A 27778-nucleotide genomic window follows, 5' to 3' on the forward strand; every position below is an offset into this window, starting at 1 on the left:
CAGCCAAGTCCTTTCTGGTATTTGTATCTAGGAAGCGAGTGTAAGTATCCCCCCAGGACACCAAAGTTTGGCCATAGCTTACACTTACAGTGATGTTAATCTCTGTGGTTTGTTTTCATCATTACTCTCTGCACAGTCTTGCGCAGAGCCAGATAACCTGTTGATTCGCTTGGTCCCTGCGGCAGGTAGCTTCATTGAGGGGACTGTTAAAAGCCACTGCTTTCTTTTTTGCAGTGGTGAGCTTGCTATTTCCCTACCTTTGCAATTGCTCAGGTGTGTCGGTATATAAGAAGGCTCAGTGTTCTTGATGTGCTAATCCCATTGTAAACACTGAATTACCACCTAAGCTCACAGAGTTTACAAACAGGACTGAGTAGATAATAGGAGATAAAGTCATGAACTAGGACTGAAGAAAGCAGAATTCTATTTCTGATAATATCGTGCATGTTTTATGCTTGGGCTCCAAAGTCAGACTGCCTGGGTTCAAAATCCTGTCTCTCTCACTCAGTTAGCGATGTTATTTCTCTCGGCCTCAGTATCCTCATCTATAAAATAAGGATAATTTTTTAAATGGAAAAGAATAGAAATAAAATAAGGATAATAATAGTACTAGCCTCATGAGGTGGTTATGAGGATGAAGTGAGATAATGCTTATAATGTTATAATGTACTTGACCTCAGGACCAAGTGAGCACTGAGATGCCAGCTGTTATTGTCTTCACAAAGCATGTGACCAGGGCTGACTCTGCAAGATGGAAAATCCAGTTCCTGGACACCTATCCTGGAGTGAGCGAGGGCTGACTTCTTGGTGTCTCACAAATGCTTTTAACCCCTCAGAGATGTGCCCTGTCCTTACCAGGCACGGTGATTAAAGAGACAGCAAGATGACCCCAGGACAGGACTGACAGACTCTTCAAGACTGAAGAGTCCCTTGTGGGTGCATTAGTTAGATCTGGTATCAGCCTGAATGAGGCTCTGCCCATTTTCCCTCCTACCACTATTCAGTGGCGTCTCTGACCTTTGGACACTATTAGAGGTCCAAGCGGAATAGTTCAGAAGCTCCCATAGTGATGTTACTCAAAGTGGGGCCCTTGGGTCAAGTCCAAAGGTGCTTGTTAAAAGGATGCCTATGTTCCAGCTCCTCTGACCTAAAGCATCCTGTGGCCTGTCAGTTAGTCTAACAAGGTCTCCCAGGTAGTCCTCACATCACTCAGGTATGACTCCCAAAAGTGAAATGACCCAGGGAATAAGAGGAAGCTGTTGGGGAAAGTGAGGCAGAGCTGAGTTGAATTAGCAAAGTGGGTCTGAGGTCAGACTCTTTAAGGCTGCACTTGGAGGAAGGTGAGGGAAACAGGCTTGTTAAACAGTCCCATCGATAGGGCTGTCCTGACAGTGCCTCCCTGCTCCCGGTGGGGCTCTAACATTCTTGAGGGCTGGCTGAGCTACCAAGTCCTTAAACTTGGAAATGAGGAAAGCTGAGGGCTACTCCCACCATCTCTTTTAAGAGCCCCAAGCAGGGGTGATGTCATGGGGCAGCACTCGTATTTACACCATGCACTGTCTGGCCTCTGGTCCCCAGGCAGGTTTATTATCCAGCCAGAGCAAGGCCTGTTCACCAGGCTCTGTTCTCAGCAGCCTCTGGGAACATGAAACGAGAGCCTTTCTTTGTTCATAACTGTTTCTCTAGCCAGAGGAGGAAACCCAATAGGGAAAAAGAGTTTGCCAACCTCTCCACTGCCTGATCATGAATGGTCAAAAACAATTTCCTTCAGTGTCTGAGGTTTGCTAAGGCATGAGCTAATTAATACATCCCCAGACTTTCTATGGGAAGGATATAAAAAAAAATATTTTTCAGCTAATTCCTTAGGTAGAAAATCAAATTGCCAAATACCCAATTCCTGAACCGTTCAGAGAAGCCAGGCTTAACTGTGGGCAGCACTGGAGTGAGCGCAGCAGGCGGGACCATGCTTGGGTTTTGGAGGCTCTCCTGGCAGACCATTGTCACCCAGCTGGGAAGAGCTGTCATTGCCTGATGTTTCCTTGGGGCCAGGTAAAGAAGGAGCCCATGGAGCTTCGGAACGGTGCCGGCGTGGTTAAGGCCTGTCTGGATTGGCATGTCAGCCACAGCCCTTACCTCTGGGGTAACATTGCCCTGGTTTCCTGAGCCACAACATGAGGACAATAATAGCACCAAGTGCCACTGTGAAGCTTAAAGGCCCAAATGTGAAAAGTCCTTGAACTGTGCTTGACACTTAGTACTTACTCAATAAATGTTAGCAATTCTTGGGTCTGTCTGCCATCATAGGTCCTGGGCCTTGCAATCATTTCCATCTGAGTTTTGTTGAAATATGGAGTGAATAAGCTTCTTCCCTCTGTCTGATGTAATAAGGGTTCAGTGCACTAAAATCCCCAAAAGAAAGGGGAGATAAATGTATGTTGAATGCCAGAAGGCAGTAGCAAATATGCTTTGCTTGTTTTCTGAAGGAACTTGAGCAAGACCACAAATCTATTACCTTTTGAAAAGAATGGACTTGGGAGATGAAATATACCCTTGCTGGCTGGATCAGAGCCATTAACCACTAACATACTGGTGACTTTGCCCAGTTCTTCATTCCGGTTTCAGTTTATGTTTCTGTAGCACCTGGTGGCAGGCATTGTGCCAGGCACAGAGATACCTCAGGCACATCTTATGCCTGCCTGGGGTTTCTTGCCCAGGGCTGGTTACGATAGAGGTCGATCCGTTGTTTTTCAGCCTTCCCTCACAGGGGCCCCTTGAGTAGAGTTTGCTTGGTAGGGTGAGGTGGGGACAGACAAGCCTGATGACCCCAGGGGCCCACATGCTCTAGCTCACCCTGGCTGGTGTGTGTGTGTGTGTGTGTGTGCTCCCATGTGCGCACACACACGCACACACCCAGCAGGATGGGCGTGTCTAGAAGAGTGCTGAGCAGGTGGCCTTGGACAATTCACAACCAGCCAAGCAGGTCCCCTCCTGCGCCCTGTGCTAGATGCCAGCTGCCCCAGCAGGCCTGTTGTGATTGCCAGGCCCCGTTTATGATTGTTTTCCTCTGATGTCCATTGCACGGGTGGGGCCCTTCTACACCTATGGCCTTATCTGGGCAAAATTATCCAGCAGTCTCTGCTATTAATTTTTTCCAGTAAATTAAAGGCCAAAAAAAAACAAAAAAAGAAGAAAAATCAAGGATCTAATATTAGGAAAGCTGTTCCAGAACCTTCCACTCCACTGCTGAACATGGTGAGGGATTAAGTGTCCTGACAAGAAAAACAAACCTGACGCCCTGCAGACCAGTAGAGAGAGGTGTGCCTTCTCTCCACAAGCCGTTCCTGCAGGGACCCAGGAGCATGGAATGAGCCATGCAAAGTCTGGGTCAAGAAATAACCGAATGGGCACACAGAGTCACCGCTCACACCCCCAGTCCCTTGTCCCCAGCCCCAGGAGTCCAGCTGGCATTGTGGCGCCCATGCAAGGTGCTTGACAGCTTCATTGTTTCCTATCTGCCGGTGCCATCAACAGCTTGGGGGTGGCAGGGGCAGATCTGGGGCTAAGGGACAGTGGACAGCTTTGGGCCAAAAGGCCACAGCAAGGCCAGCCAGTTGAGAGAAGGAATGTCATGTCCACAGCAAATAGACACTGCAAGGCTAGTGGGAGACTTTGGGGAGGAGGGACTCTGGTTCAAACAGCTTGACCACATTTTCCATCCAGGAGGTAGGGGTCCAGGGTCCTCTGTATGAAGAGAGCAGCAGTGAGCGGGTGTTTCCCACTGGCCGAGGTGCTTGCTGCTGCACCCTGAGCACTGTGCCTGGCCTGTGGTGGCCACTCCAGCCCCATAAGGCATGTTCCTATACCCTTGATAGGTCAGCTCTGGGGGTGCCTCTGCATGAGTTCAGCCCACAGGAATTTGAGCAGCAGATAGTCTCAGCCCAGCATTGTGCCAGCCACTGGGGAGATTTAGGCAGCTTATAAAGCCTGGGCCCTGTCTTCGAGAAGCTTCGAGTAGGTAGAGAGGAGACTCATGCACATGGCACAAACGTGCATGTCTGGGCTCCATTCTCGGTGGGCTTCCCTTCCTCCCTCCCCACAAGAGCCCAGCCTCGGGCTCTTCACGCAGCTGTCCAGAGAGGCTGGTGAAGAGAAGTGGGCCAGAGCCTCCCCTCTGCACGAGCTGGATCGCCGTTCCCATTCTACCACATTCACTGTCCTCTTAGCATCCAGGCACATGGCAGCCACTGCCCCTGAGAAGGAAGGAAGACTTGAAGAGTGGAGCGTAACAAGAAACAGTGCGGACCTCCCTGTACCTCGTCACTGTCCGCATCTCCCCACAGGGGCATGGCTTGCAGTCCTCACAGCCGTCCTGCGTGCCAGGCAGTGGGCAGCGTGCTGGGAGCAGCGCCCCTGCAGCCCTGTGCAGGAGGGTTCGTCTGGCCTTCTCCCCTGAAAGCCCTGCTCTGGGTCGGTTAGCTGAAGTCCCAGGCTCCTGTCACCCACTTTGTCCTCTCAGGCTTGGCCATCATAGGTACCACAGGTGGCGACAAAAACTCATACCCGAAATAACCAACATGCAATACTTGTTATGGAAAGAGTTTAACGTGATCAGAGCTTGAGAGGATGCCATATTGAACCCAAATGTACCATTATCCAGTGTGAACAACTATCAATGTGCAATACTTCCTGAAAAAAAAGGGAAGATAAAAATGCATTATTATTATTATTGAAAGTGGCTATGTCAAAGGGACACAGGAGCCAACTGAAAGAATTCGCAGTGGCCAAAGTGGGAACAATTTGAGCAACAAAATAAACAGCATAGTACTGGAACATAACCCAAAATACAAAATAAATATGCATGAGCCCATACTGATATTAAAAATGATTGAATCAATCAATAAATAGAGACTAAACATCTCCCATGTAGAATTCCAAATAACTTATGTAGCTACTCCCCGCTCCTTAAGTGCGGGCTACACATAGTAACTTCCTTTAAAGGGTGTGTTATGGAAAGGTGGAAGAAGAGTAGCTTATGGAGAAAGCTGACAGACACTGGCTCAGCTGGTGACCAAGGCTGACAGGATGTATCCTTGACATGATGTGTTGAGGACTTCACTTCTGGGGTCTTCCCCCAAAACACCCATAACCACAGTCTGAGCATGAGAAGACATCACACAAATCCCCACTGAGGGGCATCCTACAAAATACCTGACCAGTACTTCTCAAAACTGTCAAAGTCATCAAAGAAAAAGGAAAAAGGCAAATCTGAGAAACTGTCACAGCCGAGAAGAATCTAAGGAGACATGATGACCAAATGTTAATGTGGTATCCTGGATGGATCCTGCACCAGAGAAAGGACATTTGGTAGAAACTAGGGAAATCTGAATAAACTGTGACAGATGCCTCATCTTAGTGCAAGAGGTTAACAATAGGAAGAACTGACGGATGGGTACATGGGAGTTCTGTGTACTATTCTTGCAATTTTTCTGTCAATCCAAACCTATTCTAAATTAAAAAGTTAATTTTAAAAATGCATTATTCTTATTGTTATTTTGTGAGAACCATGTTTCTTCAGGGGGAGTAGAGGGCAAAGGAAAGTTTCTGTGGAGCTGGGCTAGTGACAAGCGCTGGCCCGGTTCTCTGAACCTCCTGCACCAGCTGGCGAAAAGCAGAGGCAAAGCTGGTTATTGCAGGGAAGTGAAAGAGGATGTCCAGGAACTGGTTAGACATGCCGGGGCTGTGTTAGAGAAGGCTGGCTGCCACCAGGCCTGTGGTCAGCTCCCAGAAAGACTGACTCACCACAACCTCACTGTGAGTCACGCTGCATCATGCTCGGCACTGGGGTGCCATGTACGTGGTGCAGGGAATGTCACTCTATGCCATGGACAAGGCAGACAGTGGGGGACCCATTAGAAAGGTAAGGTGGTGGGCCGACCCCGTGGCGCACTCGGGAGAGTGTGGCGCTGGGAGCGCAGCGACGCTCCCGCCGCGAGTTCAGATCCTATATAGGACTGGCAGGTGCACTCACTGGCTGAGCGCGGTGCGGGTGACACCACACCAAGGGTTGCAATCCCCTTACCGGTCACGAAAAAGACAAAAAAAAAGAAAGGTAAGGTGGGCCTGCCCCTGTCCTGCTGAAAGATGGGGGCAGACATTCGGGGCCTCATCATCTAGCCCCGGAGGTAACCAAGCATGTTTAACCACTGTCCCCTATATCCCGAGATCATTCCTCATCCTTCCTTCAGAGGCCGGAGGTGGTGGAAGAACGTGGGCTTCAGAGGCAGCAGACCTAGGCTCCAGTTCAGACTCCACCACTTGAGAGCAAGGAAAGCTTGGGTGATTCACAAGCTCTGTGACCTGTTTCTCCAGCTGTAAAATGCAGATAATACACCTGCCTCACCCACCTTGTGAAGATGAGTCAAGGATCAAATGGGGAGAGGAGGCAGACCAGAAGGGACTGTCTTAGGGGTTGCTTGGCTACATGTGGTGAGGGGTGGTCAGCATTTTTTAGGCAGCAGGTTGGGACCTTCATGGCCCGGGGGCTAATCTGGGATAGAGTTTTCTATGTATTATGATACTTTTGGTTGCAAGTAACAGTAAATCCAACTCCAATCGGCTAACAGAACTGAAAATCCGTAGGCAGTGTGGGCTTCAGGAGCTGTGTGATCAGGGTCTTGGCCATGTTCCTCAGTCTCTCGGGGCATGTGTGTGTGCGGTCTTCTCAGGCTGGCTTCCTCCTAGGTAGCATGGTTATAGGAGTCCCAGGCCACACATTCCACCATCCCTCATATGAGAGACTGCTTTTCCCCTATCACCAAATGTCCAAGACTTCTCTCTCTGGACTGTTGTAGGTCACATACTTGGCTCTGAATCAGTCACTGAGGTTAGGACAAGCCATGTTGACTGGCTTAAGTCTGGGTTACTACCAAACCTGAACAACTTTCTGAAGCTAAGGGAGACAAATTAAAATGGTTGGCTTAGGCCAATCAGGGCCTGGCCCTAGGAGGGGATCAAGCCCGCACAAACCTTTTGGCTGCCACAGTTGAGGAGGGGTGGCATGGAGGCCAACAATATCCACTGCAGATTTCTATCACAGTGGAAATTCACTGTTGTAGAGAACAATGGTGATTTACCTCTCTGGCACTCATTTCTCCCTTTGGCTACAACTATAATTTGCATTTGGGGCTTCATTCCTTCCCCATTCTTAAGACTATGTGCTTCTGATAAAACCCCATTTTGCACTTGTGGAAGAAACAGGTGACCAAGGATTAGGCTAATCAATGCACTGTATTCTCCTGGCCACGGGATTGCTTCTCAGAAAGGCACTTTGTTTGATCAAAGCCAGTGAAACATAACGATGCTCACTGGGAGAAAGGCTAAGACAATGCCAGGTGCTCTTGTCTGCTGAACTTGACCCCAAGGGGATGTAAGGTCTGGAGCTATTGCTGCTGCCATTTTACAACCACATGGAGTAAGCCTGAGGTTGTAGCTAACATAGAGAGAGGGAGGGGGAACGTACTGAAGACACTCATTCAACCAACCTAATTCCTGGACTTTTCAGTTTCAGAGTCATCACATTTCCTTTTTGCTTTAAGCTAGCTTGGGTCACGTTTTCTGTTCATTGTAACAGTGTCTTAAATCATACTACTCTTCTTCCTATTCAAAGGCAATGAGATCCACTGAGCTATGCATGTGGGTGACTAGAATGTTTGGGCCAAGCTTTATCAACCAAGTACATTTGTCACTTGGCATTAATATTACATGGAAGGCATCCCAGCCATGAAAGATATGGAAGAAGGCTAAATGAATACAGATGTGATTTAGTCTAGATCAGGGGTAGGCAAACTACAGCCCATGGGCCAAATCTGGCTCACCACCTGTTTTCATAAATAAAGTTTTACTGGAACACAGCCACACTACTGTGGCTGTTTTGTGCAATGGCACAATGGCACAGCAGAATTGAGTAGTTGCAACAGAAGCCATGTGACCCACAAAGGCTAAAATATTTAGTGTCTGGCTCTTTACAGAAAAAGTTTGTTGCTCCCTGGTGGGGATGGTGGAAGAATAAAATACTGGCAAAGTACTTCTCCCAAAATGAATCACTGTGTCCCCAGATGGAAGTAACATTGAGTAGACCTCCATCATAGACCTCGGTATCCCATTAACATCAGGACCTATTATCAGCTTCAGAAAAGCAAACATTCATTAAACTGAATTCACCCCACAATGGGGTAAATGAGAGTTGTCCTGTGTCTTTGTCGAGATTTGGTCTATTCAGTGCCTGTATGTTAGTATCTGTTTTGGTCTGTTTTCTGTTGCTATAACAGAATACCTGAGACTGGGTGGTTGATACACAATAGGAGCTAATTGGGACCATGGTTCTGGGGGCTGGGAAGTCCAAAAGCATGGTGTTGGCATCTGGCAAGGGTCATCCAATGCTAGAAGGCAGAAGGTGGAACCAAGCAGGTGAGACAGAGAGGGGAAACTGGGCCAAACTTCATCCTTTTATCAGAAGCCCACTCCCATAACTAACCCACTCCCATGATAACGGCTTTAGACCATTCATGAAGGCAGAGCCCTCATGACCTAATCACCTCTTAAAAGTCTCACATCTTGGGCCGGCCCAGTGGCGCACTGGAGAGTGCGCCGCTTGGGAGTGCAGCGGCGCTCCCGCCGAGGGTTCAGATCCCATGTGGAAACCGGTACCCGCTCACTGGCTGAGCGAGGTGTGGGCGCAACACCGAGGGTTGCGATCCCGTTACCGGTCAGTAAAAAAGACAAAAAGGAAAAAAAAAAAAAGTCTCAACATCTTAATACAGTTCCAATGGCAACTAAATTTTAAAACATGAACTTTGGGGAACATATTGAAACCATAGCATTCCACCCCTGGCCCCCAAAATTCATGTTCTTCTCACAGTGCAAAGTACATTGCTGCCATCTCAATAAGTTACAAAAGTCTTAATTCACTCTAGCATCAACTCCAAAGTCCAAAGTCCAGAGTCTCATCTAAATCAAATATAGGGGAGACTAAAAGCACAATTTGTCCTAAGGCAAATTCCTCCAGCTGTGAGCATATGAAATGAAAACAAGTGATCTCCTTCTAAAATCCAATGGCGGGACAGGCATAGGATAGACATTTTCATTTCAAAAGGGAGAAATAGGGGCCGAGCCTGTGGCGCACTCAGGAGAGTGTGGCGCTGGGAGCTCAGCAGCGCTCCCGCCATGGGTTCAGATCCTATATAGGGATGACCGGTTTGCTCACAGTGCTCGCTGGCTGAGCGCGGTGCGGCCGGTCTCAAACAAAAAGGACAAAAAACCCCCACAAAAAACAAAAGGGAGAAATAGGCAAGAAAACAGGGTAACTAGACCCAAATAAGCCTAAAACCCAACAGGGAAAACAACATTAAGTCTTAAAGCTGGAGGGCTGGCCAGTTAGCTCACTTGGTTAGAACGTGGTGCTGGTAACATCAAGGTCAAGGTCAAGGGCTTGGATCCCCATACTGGCCAGTTGCAAAAAAAAAAAAAAAAAAGAAAGTCTTAAACCTAGAGAATAATCTCCTTTGACTCCATGTCCCACTTGCTGGATACACTGGGGCAAGGGTTGGGCCTCCAAAGCCTTGGGTAATCCTGCCCCCCTGGCTTTGTTGGGCCCAGCACATGCTTCGGCTCTTTTGGGTTGGAATCATGCCTACTGCCCTCCCAGGCTGGAATTGCACACTGGTAGCTCTACAGTTCTGGTAAGTCTCAGAGATAGCCTCACTTCCATGGCTGCACTACGCATTGCCCTAGTGGAGACTCTCTGGTGGCTCTGCCCCTGTGGCAGGTTTCTGCCTGGGCTTCCAGGCATCCATGGCATCATTTGAAATCTAGGTGGAGGTAGCCATGCCCCAGCAGCTCTAGCATTTTGTGAGCCTGCAGAATTAATGGATATTGCCAAGGCTTACAGCTTGTACTTTCCAGAGCAATGGGTTGAGCCACACTTAGGTCTGCCTGAGCCATGGCTGGCATGGCCACAGTGTGCTGCAGTGGAATGTGGGGAAGAGTCCCATGGCAGCTCTGGTCATTAAGCCCATGGAGGACACTCCAGGCTCATCCCCTAAAACCATTCTGCCCTCCTAGAGTTCTGAGCCTGTGACAGGAAGGGCAGCAAAGATCTGTGAAATGCCTTCAGGGTCTTTCTCCCATTGTCTTGATGAATAGCACCTTACTCCCTGCTATTCTTGGTCATCTCTTTAGCAAATGGTCACTTGGCCACACCTTTAGTATTCTCTCCTGAACATGCTTTTTTACTCTTTACAGTCAGGATGTGAATTTTCCAAATCTTTCTGTTCTGCTTCTATTTTAATTATGAATTTCATCTTTAAGTCATCCTTTTCCTTTTGCATCTCAAAATTAGCCAAGCAAGGCCGGCCCGGTGGCGCACTGCTACAGTGCGCCGCTTGGGAGTGCAGTGGCGCTCCCGCCGAGGGTTCGGATCCCACATACAGACCGGTTCCCACTCACTGGCTGAGCGAGGTGTGGGAGCAACGCCGAGGGTTGCGATCCCGTTGCCGGTCCCAGTCCGGTACGGGCGCGACACTGAGGGTTGTGATCCATTGCCGGACACGAAGGAAAGACAAAAAGGAAAAAAAAAAAAAGAAAGAAAAAAGAAAAATTAGCCAAGCAAGTAGCCTGAATGCTTTGCTACTTATATATGTCTTCTGCCAGATATCCTAGTTCATGGCTCTTAAGGTTTACATTCTGTAAAAGCCTAGGGCATAAACACAATTCTGCCAAGTTCTTTACAACTTCATAACGAGGGGCTTTACTCCAGTTTCCAATACCTTGTTCCTCATTTCTGTCTGAGATCTCATCAAAATGGCTTCTACCATCCATATATCTATCACCATTCTGGGGTGATCCACCTTAAGTGCTATGTGTCTTCTACTCAAGCATTCACATGATAAATAGCTGAGAATTTATTTGTAGGACCCACCTTGAAGGCTCTTTAAGTCAGGAAACCCTCCAGAAAAGGGAGTCTCATGGATATGTCAGTGTAAACTTCCCTGAGATAACATTATCAGTACATGACCCTCTCTTCTCTACCTCACCAAACTTTACCTACCCTTTAGGGCCCAGCTCAAATCCCCCCTCCTTGGTATAAAGCCAGCTCAGACTGAAGCAGTCCTTTCTACCTCTTTTATGTTTTTATTTATATTTTTCTTGGCAGCTGGCCAGTACAGGGATCCGAGCTTCTATCTCGTAACCACACCAATTACTACTGCCGTTAATCTCACATTACCTTAAGTCTTCTGGTGCTGAGAGGGTTCTGCCTTTTGTTATAGTGATGGGATTTCAATATGATAATACTTCAATATGTTGCTTTGCAGCCTGAACTTTTATTAGCAGGGCAGAAATAGCACAGAGGCAGTACTTACATTCCAGGATGTGGAGTTGGTTTATTTATGTGGATCTGGGTGTCCTCTGAGGATGTTCTCTTCTCTCTCCTCCAGAGGATCAGGCCACAGAGCACATGCCCTCTTGGCCTCCCTGGGAGAGAATCTCTTGTCAGATGAGAGGGAAAGCCAGGTGACCACAGGATTCCAACCTGTCCCTGTGACAGCCCTTGCCTCTGGCCAGGGTGTCCACCCACTCACCGTTGCTGAATGCCTGCTCCAGGGCTGCGAGGCTCAGTCCCCACTTATAGTCAGTTGGAGACAGACACAGACAGACCATGAAACGCAGTGTATAGAGCGCTGGCCCAAAAGTAAACTGAAGTGCTCCAGGGAGCTTGGAAAACCATTCTCCCCTTCCTTGCTAGGCCCACTGCTTCCTCGACTGGAGGAGGCGTGTGAGGGCAGAACCCAAGTCATACCTCCTTGTAATCACCAACACGAATGGTCTGGAATCTCACACCCGGGAGACTGGCAATCCCATAAGCAACCTTCAGTAATTGCTAACATTGAGCATTCTAAAGGAATTTTCTCATTACAGATCACAAATAACAGACATTTAGAAAATGTTATTCTTTTATTATTTCAAGGAGGTAATACATAGCCCAATACACCAAAGCAATAGAGACTTAGAGGCAGCAAATGGCCAGTTTTTTGAGAAGAGCCTCATGCTGCATCTCTGAACTCCTGTCGGCCCATGGCAGCTTACATGAAAGCCACGTCAATGACATGGCTTGCTGTGACCATAGCAGTGGACAGATGACCCAACTCGACACCCCACTGGCCGAGAAAGGGCTCAGTGTAGGAGGCAGCAGAGACACTGCCTGGGCCCAGCACCCTGGGCAGCACCTCTGTCACCAGCAGTTTCCTAGCTTGTCTAGCACTTGATTTTATTTCTGTAAGCCTAGACTGGTAGGACGGGAATAAATCCTGAGTCATAAATTAAGGTGAAAGACTTAGTAGCATTAATACTCTGAGTGAGGAAAGACAACACTGTCTTAGAGGAGGGTCGGCTGGGATTCTGGTAGAAGAAGATGGAAGCACGTGGAATGGCCACGGGCTGCAGCTGCTGCCTTGAGCTCATCAGAGGGGTTTTTCACGGTACATGATGGAGAGTGGGGAGAAGAGGGCACCAAGGGCTGCTTTCTCTGGCACAGAATTAAACTAGAGGTTCATTTTCCACTCATAATTGGTTTCTTGGGCCTAAGTCACCAGGCCTAGGGATGAAACAAGTCTTGCCTGTTCACCAAGCACAGCGTTGGAGAGATGCATGGCTCAGTTCTCTGATGTTGAGGGGAAGGGACTGTCAACTCAAGGAGGTTGTTCTGCCTTCAACTCCAGCTCCTTCCCCTTGTAAGTGACCAAGGTAGGAGGCAAGAGGCAGAGGCACCTGCTAGTGCAGCCCCACCATGGTCTTTTCCAGAGAACTCATTTTGGTGGGATCCAAAGCTCTGCCTTGGCATGCAGCAGATTTACTTTCACCCATGGGAGGGCACCCTGTCCGGCAATTTAATGGTGGTGTGCAGGTGGGAGTCACAGCAGTGACACCATTCATTCCAATACAACTGTCCAGGCTGCAGAGCTGGCGGGGAGGGGCTGCTTCCTCCCAGCATGCACTGCTCCCCAGCCACACCACACGGGCTGGTAGATTTTCGGTTTGATGGGTATGGAAAGAATTTTTAAAAAACCTTGCCACTGTGTTCTCCAAACCCAGAGCCACTGGTTTGGTTTTGTTTGACAAGAAAGGACAAAGAGAACCACAGCTCCATAGTGGCTAAGGCTTGTGTAGCACAGAATGCACTATGTATTGAAACGTATAAACCTTGTCTGACTTGGGAGGTGGTGAGCACAGAACCGCGGAGACCCTGGGTCCTTTAGTTGGTTGCAGGCTCTGCTGCTGCCTCATCCTCCTGCTCCTTGAAGCCTGGGACTGGCTTCTGCAGAAAGTACGTGGTGGCTTGGATCACCTTGTCTGGTCCAATGTTGTACACAGGGTGAGTGGGCTGCTGCAAAGAAAAGGACAGATGCCCATTAATCTCCCTGGTGGGCCTTGGAAACATGCACATCCCATGTCCCATAAAATGCACTTCTAAGAATTTAGTATAAGGAATCATCAGAGATACACACAAAGATTTATCACTCAAGACCCAAATGGGGCTGGCTGATTAGCTCAGCTGGTTAGAGCACAGTGTTGATAATACCAAGGTCAAGGGTTTGGATCTCTCTACTGGCCAATGGCCAAAAAAAAAAAGTCCAAACATTCAAAACTAGGGTATCTGTTAAAAGCATGTCATAGCACATGGGACAGGGAAATATTATGTAGTCATTAAAAAACATGCTTTTAAATATTTAATGATATGGACAAATGCTTATAATTAAGTGAGAAAAACAGTATGTACAATACTATCTCAAACTTACTTTTTAAAATGTGTTTGTAGATGTGATATGTATGAATAAGCAATAGCTGGACATCCACCAAAATATTAACAGTGATATCATTGAGTGTTTTTAATTTTCTAATTTATACTTTTATATATATTTCAATTACTAAAACAATGAATACATATTTACATTTATAATGAAGAAAAAGAACCACATTCCTATTATGGAGTGAAGGTGACAGGTCATATTTAAATTCTTTTATTTTATCCACTACATCACAGAAACCCAAAAGAAACTTTAGAGTGGAGACAAGGCATAATCCTAGGCCAGTATTCAGGACTCTTCCACTCTAGGAGAATAAAGTCAGGGACATAATTGCAGGAGAGACTGAAAAAAATTTAAGAGAATACTATAAGCAAATTCATACTAAAACATAAAAATTCAGATAAATTGAATAATTTAAAAATATATAGCGATTGTCAAAATCAACTCAAGAAGGAATTTTTTAAAACCTATGTGAGTAAGTTAAATCAATAATAACGATTGCTTATTCTGCCACCACCATTCCCCCCAAAAGATACCAGGCCTAGATGGTTTCTCAGGCAAGTGTTATCAAACCTACAAGAAACAGATCATCTCTGACCTATACAAACTTTTTCAGAGACTAAAAAAAGGAAGGCAGGGAAGCTACCCACTTAATTTTACAAGGCTATGATATTATCCTGAAACACAAACTGGAAACATAAAATAAAATTTTAGACCAATCTTTCTTATGAACAAACATGCAAAAAATCCTAAATAAAAATACTAGGCAAAAATACTAGCAAACTGAATCCAGCGATGTAGGTGACTCTCTCTCTCTCTCTCTCTCTTACTACTTCTAGTCAACACTACGTGGGGATCTTAGTCAACATTACAAGGCAAGAAAAATATATAAAATTCTTAAGAATCAGAAAGAAAGAGGCAAAATTGTTATTAGTTGAAGATGCCATTACTTTCCAAATAGAAAATCTAAGAGTTTCTGTAATGGATTGAATCATGTCCCCAACAAAACTCAATGAAGATTGAATTGTGTCCACCGAGTTTTATGTATTAGAAACTTAGCCCCCACTGTGACTGTTAAAAGGGTGGGAAATGCTATTACGGTAATTGAAAGGTGGGGCCTTGAAGAGGTGATTGGATTGTAGGACCGTGCTGTAGTAAATGGATTAAAAATGGTGGTCAGAGGTGTGGTTCTGAGGGCTTTAAAAGAAGAGGAGAGTGTCTCTTTCTTTGCTTCCGCCACCTTGCAATGTGAGACTCCTGGGTCACTGTCACCACCAGTACTAGATGTGTTCCTTGGACTTTGGACTTCCCAACCTCAGAAACTGTAACTAATAAATTTCGTTTTCTTTATAAATCACCCAGTTCTGTGTGTTTTGTTATAAGCAACAAAAATGGACTGATACAGATTCCATAGATAAACTATTATAACTGTTAAGTTTGGCCTAAAGGATTCTCCAGACATAGTGAACTGTAAGCAAACCTGATGTGCAAACAGATTGTAACCTACTCTTGTAAATAGTGGCCAAGTCTCAGCCAATTATAGGCAGCCAACTGTTCAAACCATGTTCAACTAAGGCAAAGGCCAAGCTGTAACCAATCCAGGCGTTTCTGTAGCTCACTTTTGTTTTCTATATGTCACTTTCCTTTCTCTGTCTACAAATCTTAGCTGACCACACAGTAGTCCCAGAGACATTCTGAACCTATTCTGGTTCTGGCGACTGCCTAATTTGTGAATCGTTCTTTGCTCAATTAAACTCTGTTAAATTTGTCTGAAGTTTTTCTTTTAAATAAATAATGTTAGAAGTGGGATCTGAAGTAGAGCTTGCAGCAACCCCCAAGAGCATCGAATGACCAAGAGAGATGCCCACAGGACCCTTTGTGTCCCTTGCTGTCTCGCAGCAACTGGGGGTCATGGGTAAGTTCTCTCTTGGATTCTGGAGCTCAATGCATTTGTGTTTTGAACTATATGAGTTTGTTTGAGCAAACATCTATCCAGACTGGGTTTGGAAGTTGCGACAGAAATTGGACTGGGTCCAGGATAGGACTGGATCTGATAAGTAACTGGACTGGATTCAGTTAGAGGCCTCAGATGTCTGGCTGGGTCAGACAGAAACTGGCAGTAAACAGTAATTACTGCGGGGGTGTGAACTTTGGCTTTCGGAAATTCGTAGGGATTTTGTGCTCTATCTTCTTCATTTCTTTTTCCTGCACGCTGAGGTAACGAAAAATCATTGGCTAAGTTGATCAAAGGGATCTCAAAGCCAAAGCCAAGATTTAATGTAAAAACGGGATCCTTAATTTCTGAAGAACTGAGTATTCTACCTTCCAGCTATCCCTTCCTTTACATGTATAAATTATTAGGCCTCAGAAGCAGTAAATGTGTACAAAGATGGTGAGATCTTATTAAATATCATATTTTAAAATTACAGTAGAATGTTCCAAATGTACAACAATGCACTTTAAAATGAGGGCTCCCAAATTAGGCTTATTCACGGAAGCCTATTGATGTGTAGATAGAAGCTCCTAAAAAGATTTCAAAAATTATTATTGCTTCTTTAATAAGGCTGTTCACAGAAGACCAAATAAAAAGCTTAAGCTACTAATTGATGACCAAATTAAATCTACCAACATTTTTTGATTAGTTACTATCCCAACCGGAAGACAAAAAGAAAGCTAGAAAAAGCTAGATAAAGTATTTATAAAAGTTAGACCCCTCCAAGTCAAGCAGGAATAGAAAATGATTTTGTTTACCATATTCATTATAGGTCTCTACCCTGCTGTAAGAAATCTAATTAAGAAATAAGGTAAGTTTAAAAGACTGTCTATGGAACTAAATAGGTCTCCAAACAGAACTTTCTGACATCTAGTTGGCTATTTTGAAATTCTTTGTAAAAGAAATTTACATCTGTAAATGAAATCTTTATTTGTAAAGGCATCTCCCTTTCTGCTTCTGTGCCACTAGAGTAGTGGTACAGGGGAATGCAATGGGGAAGACACTGACTTAAAATTTACATAACAGGGCTGGCCGGTTAGCTCACTTGGGAGAGTGTGGTACTGGTAACAAGGTCCTAGTTTGGATACTACTGACCGGGGGGGGGGGGGGGGGGGGGGAATTTACATAACAAACCTAACCTTTACAGTACTAGCCATCTTGTCTAAAGTATGCCTTTCTTTGTTTTGGCAAGTAATAGTGTTTAGATCTAAGTTTTGTAAATGGTCTATCTTGTTTCATCTGGGTGTCGTCCCTTTGGAAGAGCAAATTTTGGGGTGCCCAGTTAACAATTATTTAGGGCAATGGAATAGGCAGTTAGAAACTACTTTAAAACCGGACAATGAAGAATCTTAATGAAAGCTATAAGATTAGCTTCTATGTGTCTGTATGTTTTATGTGTATGTGATATTTCTCTACCAAAATATATGAAAGATCTTTAATTAACTGGCTTTAAAAAATGAAAAGCAAGCATTTAAATACTTTATTTTTTAAAAAGGGGGGGAAGAATCTAACTTGAATGGTTTTTAGGTTATATAACTTGGGTGAATCTTAGGTAAATAAGACTAGTTTACTATTTTTTTGAGGTTAATGAAAACAGTTGTGTCTTCTGATCAGCAAAACACCCAGCTTTTAACTTCAGGGTTCTTGCTTAGGTGGCAACTGCCTAACATTCATGTGCTGTAAAAATAGTAAATGGAAAAATAACTTGAGCTGATGGTTAGTTTTGTTCAGTGTCTCATAGAATTTTCATAAACAGTTCAAACACGGTCATTAAAAATAAGTAAATTATACGTAAATGTTTATAAGTGGATTCTTCATAGTTTTAAAAAGTCTTTCTGGTAACTTACAACTTTAAGGTGAAATTAAGATACTCATTAAATATCTGAGTCATTTCTATGTAAGTTAAAGTACTAAAACATTAATTATTAAGCATAAGTTTAAAGTTTTTATACACTGACACCTTGATTATGTATGGTATAGAAAAGCTGTATATACTTGGGTCTGTTAGTAAACATGAAAAAAAAGTAGTCCTATAAGGAAGTACATGTTTCTAGAAATTAGGATAAAATGTTGGTATGTGACAAACAGTACAAAATTATTACAAATTTAAGGTTACTGAGAGTTAAAAATTCTAATGAATATATGTAATTAAAATTACTAGACATAGGGAAACAATTGTGTATACAAAGTGCACATGAGAAGTAAGACGTGTTTACAGTGAGAAACTGTAGAACACATAAGGATATATTTTTGTTAGAAAGGAGCAATTTTGTCTAGTTCAGAGGTTATTTAAAGATTGTTTCAAAATATGGATTTAGGGAGGAAATAGAAACAAGACAGAAAGGAACCAGTAAGTAGGCGTGAGAGATATGAAGAAGCTTATGGATATAAAGATGTATTTTTGGTGAGGAAGGTTAAAAGGAAAAGAGAGTAATTTTGTATGAAAAAGAATATCGTATAGTAAATTTTGTCCTAAAGGAAAATGACTGGTTATTTAAGAAAGAGAAAGTTTAGGACAAAACAGAAAGTGTGAGCATGTTGTGAACATGTCTAAGTCAGTCATAATAATGGTTTGTGAAAGGTAAATTTATGAAGGGAATTTTTTGTGCGATCAAATTGGTAAAATTAGAAGGGAATTATTTATAGGTTTTTCTAAAAATTGAGCATTAATATCAAAAGTACACTGCTGCAAGGCTAGAGTGTGCTCCCCTGAGGTGAAACAACAGTTTTCTCAGAGCACTGAGCTGCTCTTAGCAGAAAATTGTGAGAGGTTTTTCTTTACCTTTCAGATAACTGGACTAGGAAACAGATTCAGTTTTATCAAAACAATTTCTGTGCTTTGTGCCTTTGAAATCTTTTGTCACTTTGGTTTTATTTCATAATGATTTATGATCCTTTTCAATTAAGTGTTTTCAACCTTTGATATCTGACAAAATTCCCGAAATCAAATTCTAAAAATTAAGTCTTTTTTGACTCAGACTAACTTTGAGATGTTCCAAGGGCCCTGGAACTTCTCAAAGAAACTATAATAGAGAGATAATCAAAACCAATTGGGCTTATCTGACAGGTTAAATTATATGCGGAACATTGTCAAAACAAGAAGTGATCTTTGACCTTGTTTGAGAAATAGTTATGTGGATATATTATTAATGTGTGTTCCAAAATTATATAAGGTTCTGGGCCGGCCCGGTGGCGTACTGCTACAGTGCGCCGCTTGGGAAGCGTGGCGGCGCTCCCATCGAGGGTTCGGATCCCACATACAGACCGGTTCCCGCTCACTGGCTGAGCGAGGCGCGGGAGCAACGCCGAGGGTTGCGATCCCGTTGCCGGTCCCGGTCCGGCACGGGGGCGACACTGAGGGTTGCAAGCCGTTGCCGGACACGGAAAAAGACAAAAAAAAAAAAATTATATAAGGTTCTGGGCCGGCCCGGTGGCGTACTGCTACAGTGCGCCGCTTGGGAAGCGTGGCGGCGCTCCCATCGAGGGTTCGGATCCCACATACAGACCGGTTCCCGCTCACTGGCTGAGCGAGGCGCGGGAGCAACGCCGAGGGTTGCGATCCCGTTGCCGGTCCCGGTCCGGCACGGGGGCGACACTGAGGGTTGCAATCCGTTGCCGGACACGGAAAAAGACAAAAAAAAAAAAAATTATATAAGGTTCCTAGAAATCTGATGCCTTGATGTAAATGGTATTAGTCACAATTTTGGTTATTTGAAAATTGTTCTGTGCCACAGAAGTAACAAAATTGTCAGTTGTGTAACTCTCATCAGATCTTTTGGTCATTTTAAGTGTTTATGTCCACAGTTAATTGCTTTATTCTGATGCCTTTAAGTTCTTTGCAAGTAATTACAGTTTTAAAGTGTGTCTTCAAGGAAGTTCACAGAAAGAATGAAAAGAACTCTGGCAGGTGCAGGTTCCTAATGACTTTCAGTTCATACCATTGGACTGAATTTCCAAAATTCTAATGAAGAAACTGATGCATTTGTGAAACTGCTAACCAAGATCAAAATAAGAATTAATTACATGAGACTAAACTGATAAAGAATTGAGTTTTAATGGCTTCTTTATTTTGAAACATTGCTGCTTTTTTTAATGTTCTGTTTTCCAGATTTAAGAAAACCTTTTTTAAAAGCTATCTATAACTTACAGCAATGTGGAAAAACATATTTTTATAAACAGAATTTGAAACATCTGCTTTTCCTCTCTACCTCATCACTCCAGAATTTGGAAACTATTTATGAGTATTCTTATTTTCATGGCAATATAGTTATTTACGTAAGTTCAATAAGAACCTGTTCTCTTTAACAGGATACAATTGAAAACATTGGTTATATTACCAAGGCTTTGACTGAATGTCACATTTGAAAATGTGCCTAGAATGCCTGGCTTCAAGGGGTCCCTCCCATCCCTGTCCTGAGTGAGTAAAAAGTTGTCACTTCTTGACAGGCCCAGGACCTGTATATTGGATACAACAGGCAAAGTCTAATGTCTGCCTTGATTTGCTTTCCTATCATTGAGATTTTTAAAAGTTTCATCTCATATTCCTTGTCAAAATATCCAGCAAAACAAATTTAAAAGGAACATATGTGGTTATTCTGGCTGCACTTGTATAAATAACCAGGCAAACTGGTCTTACCATGATTATATTTGGTAGAAGTAGAAGTGACTGTAGGGAGAAAAATTTATGTTTCAAAGAAAACTACAGACACCTGTTATTAGACTGTAGCCCTGTTTACTGTTTTTGAGTTTTACTGTATACCTGTAGACTGGACTAAATTCTGAATTCTTCTAGTCTTTTCTAATATCTGGCTACGGCTCTCTAAGAACAAGACCGCTCTGTTGCTGAAGACCAATGAGCTGAAGCTGGACAATTCGATGTAAATTTCAAGGGATAAGTTTCATGCACGATGTGTGGGCCACACCGAGAGTTCACCAAAAATGGCTGACGCCATAATCAGAGACATTCCCAGTGAACCACGATGAGAAGCTGCAGACTTCATGCTGTGGACAGCTTTCCCGTGCCACCAAGACTGTCAGAACAAGACTTCCTATCGTAATGAGACTCTTACCCCTCTTAATTTTACCTTACTTATACCTTCTTCTTTCACTTGGCAGGATGATGATGTAGTTAAAAGTGCAAAATCAGATGCTTCTGTGGGTAACTTGCAAATTGTCACTACCTGCTTCACCCCAGCCATGGATGCTAGATTACCTACTGACTGATCAGGGAGGAGTCTGTGCAGTTGCTAACATTTTCTGCTGCACATGGATAAATACATAGGGTACTGTAGAGGCTCAGTTACAAAATTAATGAACAGTCTACTTAGTAATGAAGAGGCTACAAGGTTAAAACAGGTAGAGTCCTCATCTGCCTATTCAATTTCAGTTGGTTTGGTTCATGGGGACCCTGACTAAGGAGCATACGCCAAACTCTTGGTATCATTCTCCTGTGAGCCTAATGGTCATCTCACTGGTGTGCTGTGTTCTCTCAAAAGTTTTTTTTTTTTTTCCTTTTTGTCTTTTTTTACTGACCAGTAACGGGATCACAACCCTCGGTGTCGCGCCCGTACCGGGGACCAGCAACGGGATCGCAACCCTCGGTGTTGCACCCGCACCGCGCTCAGCCAGTGAGCGGGAACCAGTCTCCACATGGGATCCGAACCCTCGACGGGAGCGCCGCCGCGCTCCCAGGCGGCGCACTCTCCAGTGCGCCACTGGGCCAGCCCTCAAAAGTTTTAAATGTTTGCATGCAGCCATCTATAGAATGTCAAACAGTCTCTCTTCTACAGGAATGACAAAACAGTCAAAGAAATGTGTGATCATAAGGACAGTGTAACCTATGAAAGATGTGTTGTGACTGGAAAGCCAAAATGATGGTAACTGAAAATAGCACTAATGCTCCAAGTTTTGGTCAGACTTTTACCTAGGTAAGAACCTGACCAAAAGAGGGTAATTTTTAAACAAAATTATGGAAGGCCATTGTTTTAGACCGAGCTTCTGCACTAGTCCTCAACAGATCAGACCAAACCAAAATGGAGTCACTCATGTTAAGTGCCAAATGATCAAAAACAGACCAGTTTTTTTCCCTCCTGAAAAAAGATTCCAACATAATAAGGAAGTCCCCTCTTCTCTAATCCTTATGAAAAAGTAACCTAACGTCAATCAGGGTTTTTCTCTATTGTTCTGTTTCCTTGATCCCTCCTTATATAAAAACTACTGTTCTGCTATTTCCTAGGGGAATTTGAGACCAAACATGTCCATTTACATGGTGACCGAGAGTGATATCAGTGCCTGAGAGGCTGACCAAAAAGGGGGAATTGTTAAATTAAGTTTGTCCTAAAGGTTTCTCCAGATTTAGTGAACTGTAAGCTAACTTGATGTGTAAACAGACTATAATCTACTCTTCTAACAAGCAGCCAAGTCTCAGCCAATACAGGCAGCCAACCGTTCAAACCATGTAATAAGGCAAATGCCAAGGTATAACTGATCCAGCTGTTTCTGGACCTCACTGTTGTTTTCTGTCCATTGCTTTCCTTTTTCTGTCTATAAATCTTAGCTGACCACAGGAAGCTCCAGAGTTGCTCTGAAACTGTTCTGGTTCTGGTGGCTGTCTGATTCACGAATCATTCTTTGCTCAAACTCTGTTAAATTTGTGTAAAGCTTTTTTTCTTTAAGCACAACTATTAAGGGAGTTTGGCAAGGTTGCTGGATAAAAAACTAACATACAAATATCATTAGCATTTTTATACACTAGTAACATCCAGTTAAAAAATATAATGGAAAAAAATTCCAGTCATAATAGACACAAAAACTGTAAATTACTTAGACATAAATCTAACAAAGAATGTGCTAGTCCTTTATGGAAAAAATTATAAAAGACCATTGAAGGACATGAAAGAACTCTGTAAAATTATGTGCATAAATGGTAAGCCTTAATATTGAAAAGAAGTCAGTTCTCTTCCATTAAGCTAAAATGCAATGCAATTCCAATAAAAATCTCATCAGATTTTTTTTGTGGAACTTGGTAAGTTGATCCTACAAGTCTCAGGAAAGAGCAAAAAGCAAAGAACAGCCAAGACAATTTTTAAGAAAAAGAACAAGGTAAATGAGACTTGTTTACCTGTGTTCAGACTTGCTTAAGACAGTGCAGACAGATAAACAGACCAAAGGAACAGAATGGAATTGAGAAACAGAGCCACTTCATATACAGAAACGTGTGTGGCAACATGTATTTACACATCAGAAGGGAAGGTTGTAAAATTCAATAAATGGTGCTGGTCAACTGGTTATCCATATGGAAAAAAGATAAAATTATATCCAACCCTCACCACAGACAGAAATCAAATCTAAGAGAATTAAAAATCTAGATACAAAAAGCAGAACTTTAAACTGTTTAGAAGAAAACATATTTATTACTTGCCACAGTGCCTTGTTCATTCCCTTCAAAGCACTCATCACAATTTGTGATTTATTTATTTAACCCACATTTGTCTGCTTCCCACCAAAACTGGTAGGGAAAGATTTTTTTTAAGAAATTCCCCAGCCCCCACTGCAAAAAACCCCCAAACCATATAAAAGACAAAAGGATTTGACTACTTGAAAATTAAAATCTATTCAACAAAAACGCTAAAAACAAAGTGAAAAGATAAGTTACAAACTGGAAGATATTCACCACATACACAACTGACAAAAGATTAGTATCAGGAATACAGGGAGAACTCCTACAAATATGTAAGAAAAGGGAAAAATTAAAATAAATCAGTAAGGAAATAAGCAAGGATATGAACTGGCAGGGAATTCACAGAAGACATAACACAAATGGGCCAACAAACATTTGAAAAGATGTTCGACCTCACTAGTCATCAGGAAAATGCAAAATAAAACTGAGATACTATTTCATATACATCAAATTGGCAAAAAAGGAAAAAGCCTGACTACGGAATAATTCATCTTAGTGCTGTTGTGAGTGTAAAATAATACAACCATGTTGGGGAGAATCTGAGACTTATCTATAAAGATGATGATGTGTGAATTAGCCTGTTTCTGCTGCTATAATAGAATACTTGAAACTGGGTAATTTACAAAGAAAAGAGGTTTATTTGGCTCACAATTCTGGGACAGCTTCATCTGGTGCAGGCCTCAGGCTGCTTCTCCCCAAGGCAGAAAGCGGCAGGCAACAGGTGGGTGCAAGATCACATGGTGAGAGGAAGAGAGAGAGAGAGGGAGGGGACGTGCCAGGGTCCTTTAAACAACCAGCTCTAGGAGAAACTAACAGAGTAAGAACTCATTCACTACTCTGCCCCTCCTCTCACCTCCCCCTGCATTAATCCATTCATGAGGGATCCACCCCCATGACCCAAACAGCTCCCAATACTGCCACATTGGGGATCAGATTTCAACGGGAGCTTTGTTGGGGGAGAAACATATCCAAATTGTATCAGTGTGTATCTCCTTCAACCCAGCAGGTCCCCTCCCAGAGAAACTCTAACACACGACCCAACAAGATAGGTACAAGAATGTGCACTGCAATACTGTAACAGCAAAAAAATTGAAACGGTCTAAATGTTAACCAGCAGGAGAATAGAGAAATAAATTGGGGTACATTTAAACAAAGAAATACCATATAGTAGTTAAAATGAACAAACTAGAGCAACACAAGTGAACATGGATAAACCTCAAAAATATAATGGTCAGTGAAAAAAGCAATGCAGAATAACTGGTACAGTAGATACTGTTATAAAAAATTTGAAAATTTGCATAACTGAGTGTATAATGTTTATGGATACATACATATGTAGTAATAGTATGAAAACATCCACAGGCATGACACATGTCAAATTCAGGACAGGGTTACCTCTGGGAAGGAGAGAAGGAAAAGAATGAAAGAAGGCTGCATAACAGCCAAATGGAGAAGGATGTTAAGACTTGAAAAAGCTGAAGGGTTGTTACTCTGATTTTCTCTGATTAACAATGAGGTTGATCATCTTTTCATCTATCTATTGACCACTGTGTTTCTTCTGTTTGAAATATTTCCCATTTAAAATAAACAAACAAGGAAGGTTAAAAAGACACAGATAAGAAAATAAGGCAGCCACCTAAAAGGTAGCAGCTATCCATATGTACACTTGTGGAGGCAGGGCTTTGTAAGAGTGGGAGAACTACATGCAAATGTCATGACTGCCCACACAGGCCCTGTTATTTGGTCACTGTGGACAGTCTCAGCTGGGTTTGTGTCGCAGGCTCATGTCTAGGCTCACAGTGTCTCCTGCCAGGCTGTTCTAGGACTGGCTGCAGAGGGGACAACGTGCCCTCGTGGTGCTGATGGGTTTTGAGGGAAGCAAACACACATTAAACAGATACATTGCAAATTGTGATGAACTGCGTTATGAAGGGCACGGCACAGCACTCTGGACAATCTCATTCTCTGAAGAGATGGCATCTAAGCCAAGACCCTGAGGAGAGTCAGAGTCACTGTACAGTGAGTGCTGTGTGAGCCTTCTGGGAACTCACAGCCTCTGAGTAACAAATATGAGGAAACTTCAAAAAGTTAAAATATTATATTTTAATTCTATTTTTCCATAAACTTTTTGAAGTATTCTCACAACTGCAGCCTCCTCAGAGAGGGAACTTACACTTACAAGTAAGTGGTGGTCTACGTCCTTGACTGTGTCACAGATCAGACCACCCACCTGGAACCCTGAGTTTGCCTAGAGGGGCATTTCTTTCAATGTGACATTAACGGACTGGGAGGGCACAGGGCCAGTTCTGCAAAATACGAGGCTGCTTTGCTTTCTTGGTAAACCCCTTGTCCTGGGGGGTCCTGTGGAGAAGGGGTGTTAAGCCCCCATCCTGCCTTACCAGAGCATTTTCGGGCACACCCAGGATCACATTGTGCAACATGGCTCCACTGCCGAAGTGCTGGGCTATGGACAGACCACTCAGGCAGTAGCAGGTGTGGTAGAAGTCACGCGACCTGTAAGGACAGGGCAACTCTCAGAAGCTGGTACTCCACTGCTCCCTGCAAACCCCCTGAATGAGGCCACAAGATTTCAGAGGCCCATGATGCACTCACACATCCCACCGTGTCCTCCATATGGCTAGGGGAAGCATGGTTTTTCCCCAAAGTGTTTTTAAAAACCCCATCCTCCAGCTCTGCCCAGAAACAAGTGCTGTAATTTTAGAGTCAGTCTCTCCAGCTGTCTTCTGGAAAGGGCTCTCCAGGGGTAGTGATAGTGCTAAATTCATATATTTCTCTAGAAAAATACCAAGGTATCCAGAAATGGACCAAACTCTTGCTGATATACTGCTGGACCAGGCCTTCCCCTGGATGCCCACAGCAGCAGGATGTGGGGGGCAGTGGTGCTGGGGGTGAGAAACAGAGGGAACAGGACTTGCTTGATTCTCTTATTATGGCACATAAGGGCATCTCAGATTTGAGTTTAGTCATTTCGTCTACAATGTAATACCTGTTGTGATTACAATCTGTTTACAACACAGAGGCTTAAAATTCTGTATCCTGTTATATTTAAATGTTTGGTTACAAAAATAAATGAAAGAGGAAAAGCTACCAACCCAGCAATCTGTTTACCTACCTGGGGATGGAGGGTGCATGTAGCCTAGGGGACAAGATGGACAGCAGCCAGAAAAGCCAAGATCAATGGCACTCGAAGGGGCTGCTCCCAGTCAACGTGCTTTTTCCCATGCAAGCTAGCACTAAGCAGCTGGCTAGAAATGGACGCCTGGGCTTTGGAAGGTCTGGCTCTGAGTAGGCCTGAGAGCTCCTCTCTGCCCTTGCCACCCTCCCTCCTCGGAGGGAAAGCACTCACTTGCCAGGTTTATCCAGCAGCCCTCCAGCAGGGCACTGGCAGCACATCAGAATATACTCCTGCAGGGCCTGCTGATGAAACATCCAGTGGCTCATGCTGAGGGCAGGGTCACCTGTTGAAAGGCAAAGGGTCAGTAGGGTCCTGCCAGGGGTCTGGCCATGTATCAACAATTTATTTGGATTTTATTACTCCGTGGGAAGAGTCAAGCTTTCCCTGTCTTCTTCCACTCATTCTTGGCACACGTGCTATCTTCACCCATGTCCCACGACATGTCCCTCTCTCCTGAACCTTGACATGCGTCATTGACATTTCCACTAGCACTTCTCTGAAACTAGTTAATCAGACTCTAATTAGCTAAGAGAACTCTTAATAGGGGTAGTAAAGTCTGTTTCTTCTGCTTTTCTAAGCCTGAATTTAATCAACCTTCAGAGAGAATTCTCCAGCTATTCTCTTGGCTCAAAAAATTTTCCTAAGAAGCATTGCTGGTAACTGCCCTCCTGCCTTGGCTCAAAAAATTTTCCTAAGAAGCATTGCTGGTAACTGCCTTCCTGTCTCAAGCAAAAATTGGCTGTTCTGGTACTAATACTAAGGTACTGACAAACAACTGGACTTCTTTACTCTGAAGTTCAATCAGTATGGTAGAAGAATTCTGTGGGCCACACAGTTTTCAAGTGGGGAGGAGAGACAAATTGCCATCGGGCAGATGTGTGCAGAAACATTTACATGGAAATTGATTATTTTAAAAAATTCACATGTAGGATGTGCATTAAGTCTTTGGTCAATTTTATACTTTGATGCCAATCAATCTGTAAATAGCAACTGAAAACTAATTTTTCTTCCTTCCAGCCTTTTTGTTTCTATGCATTTTTCCAATATAGTTATAATTATTATAAATTTTATTCTATGTTTTTCATTTAACACTATAGGCATTGGGCTGGCCAGTTAGCTCAGATGGTTAAGAGTGCAGCCTTATAACACGATAGGCATAAACTTTTCTATTCTGATACATAATCTTCATAACCATCATTATTTATTTATTTATTATTTTTGTCTTCAAAACAAGTCTTCATACATTTTTTTTTTTTTTTTTTTTTTTTTTT

At 43.5% G+C, this 27778-nt stretch overlaps 2 protein-coding genes across 4 annotated transcripts in view; one reads left to right on the forward strand and one right to left on the reverse strand.

The window, feature by feature from the left end:
• Positions 1–27778, forward strand: part of MAX (MYC associated factor X) — a 95379-nt gene that overhangs the window by 27137 nt on the left and 40464 nt on the right. The gene's annotated exons all lie outside the window — the stretch shown is intronic.
• Positions 11991–27778, reverse strand: part of FNTB (farnesyltransferase, CAAX box, beta) — a 78401-nt gene continuing 62613 nt past the window's right edge. The window contains exons 10-12 of one of the 2 annotated variants that reach the window (XM_008582937.1): positions 26679–26790; positions 25711–25825; positions 11991–13435 (exon numbers count right to left, since the gene is read on the reverse strand). In XM_008582937.1, the coding sequence (XP_008581159.1) occupies positions 13307–13435; positions 25711–25825; positions 26679–26790 (356 nt within the window). In that variant the 3' untranslated portion in view covers positions 11991–13306. Of the gene's footprint in view, positions 13439–25710; positions 25826–26678; positions 26791–27778 lie in introns of both variants that reach the window. The other variant, XM_008582936.1, reaches the window with a different exon arrangement.

The sequence above is a fragment of the Galeopterus variegatus genome, unplaced genomic scaffold, assembly GCF_000696425.1.
Source record: "Galeopterus variegatus unplaced genomic scaffold, G_variegatus-3.0.2 Scaffold2770, whole genome shotgun sequence".
In the NCBI taxonomy this organism is placed as follows: Eukaryota; Metazoa; Chordata; class Mammalia; order Dermoptera; family Cynocephalidae; genus Galeopterus; species Galeopterus variegatus.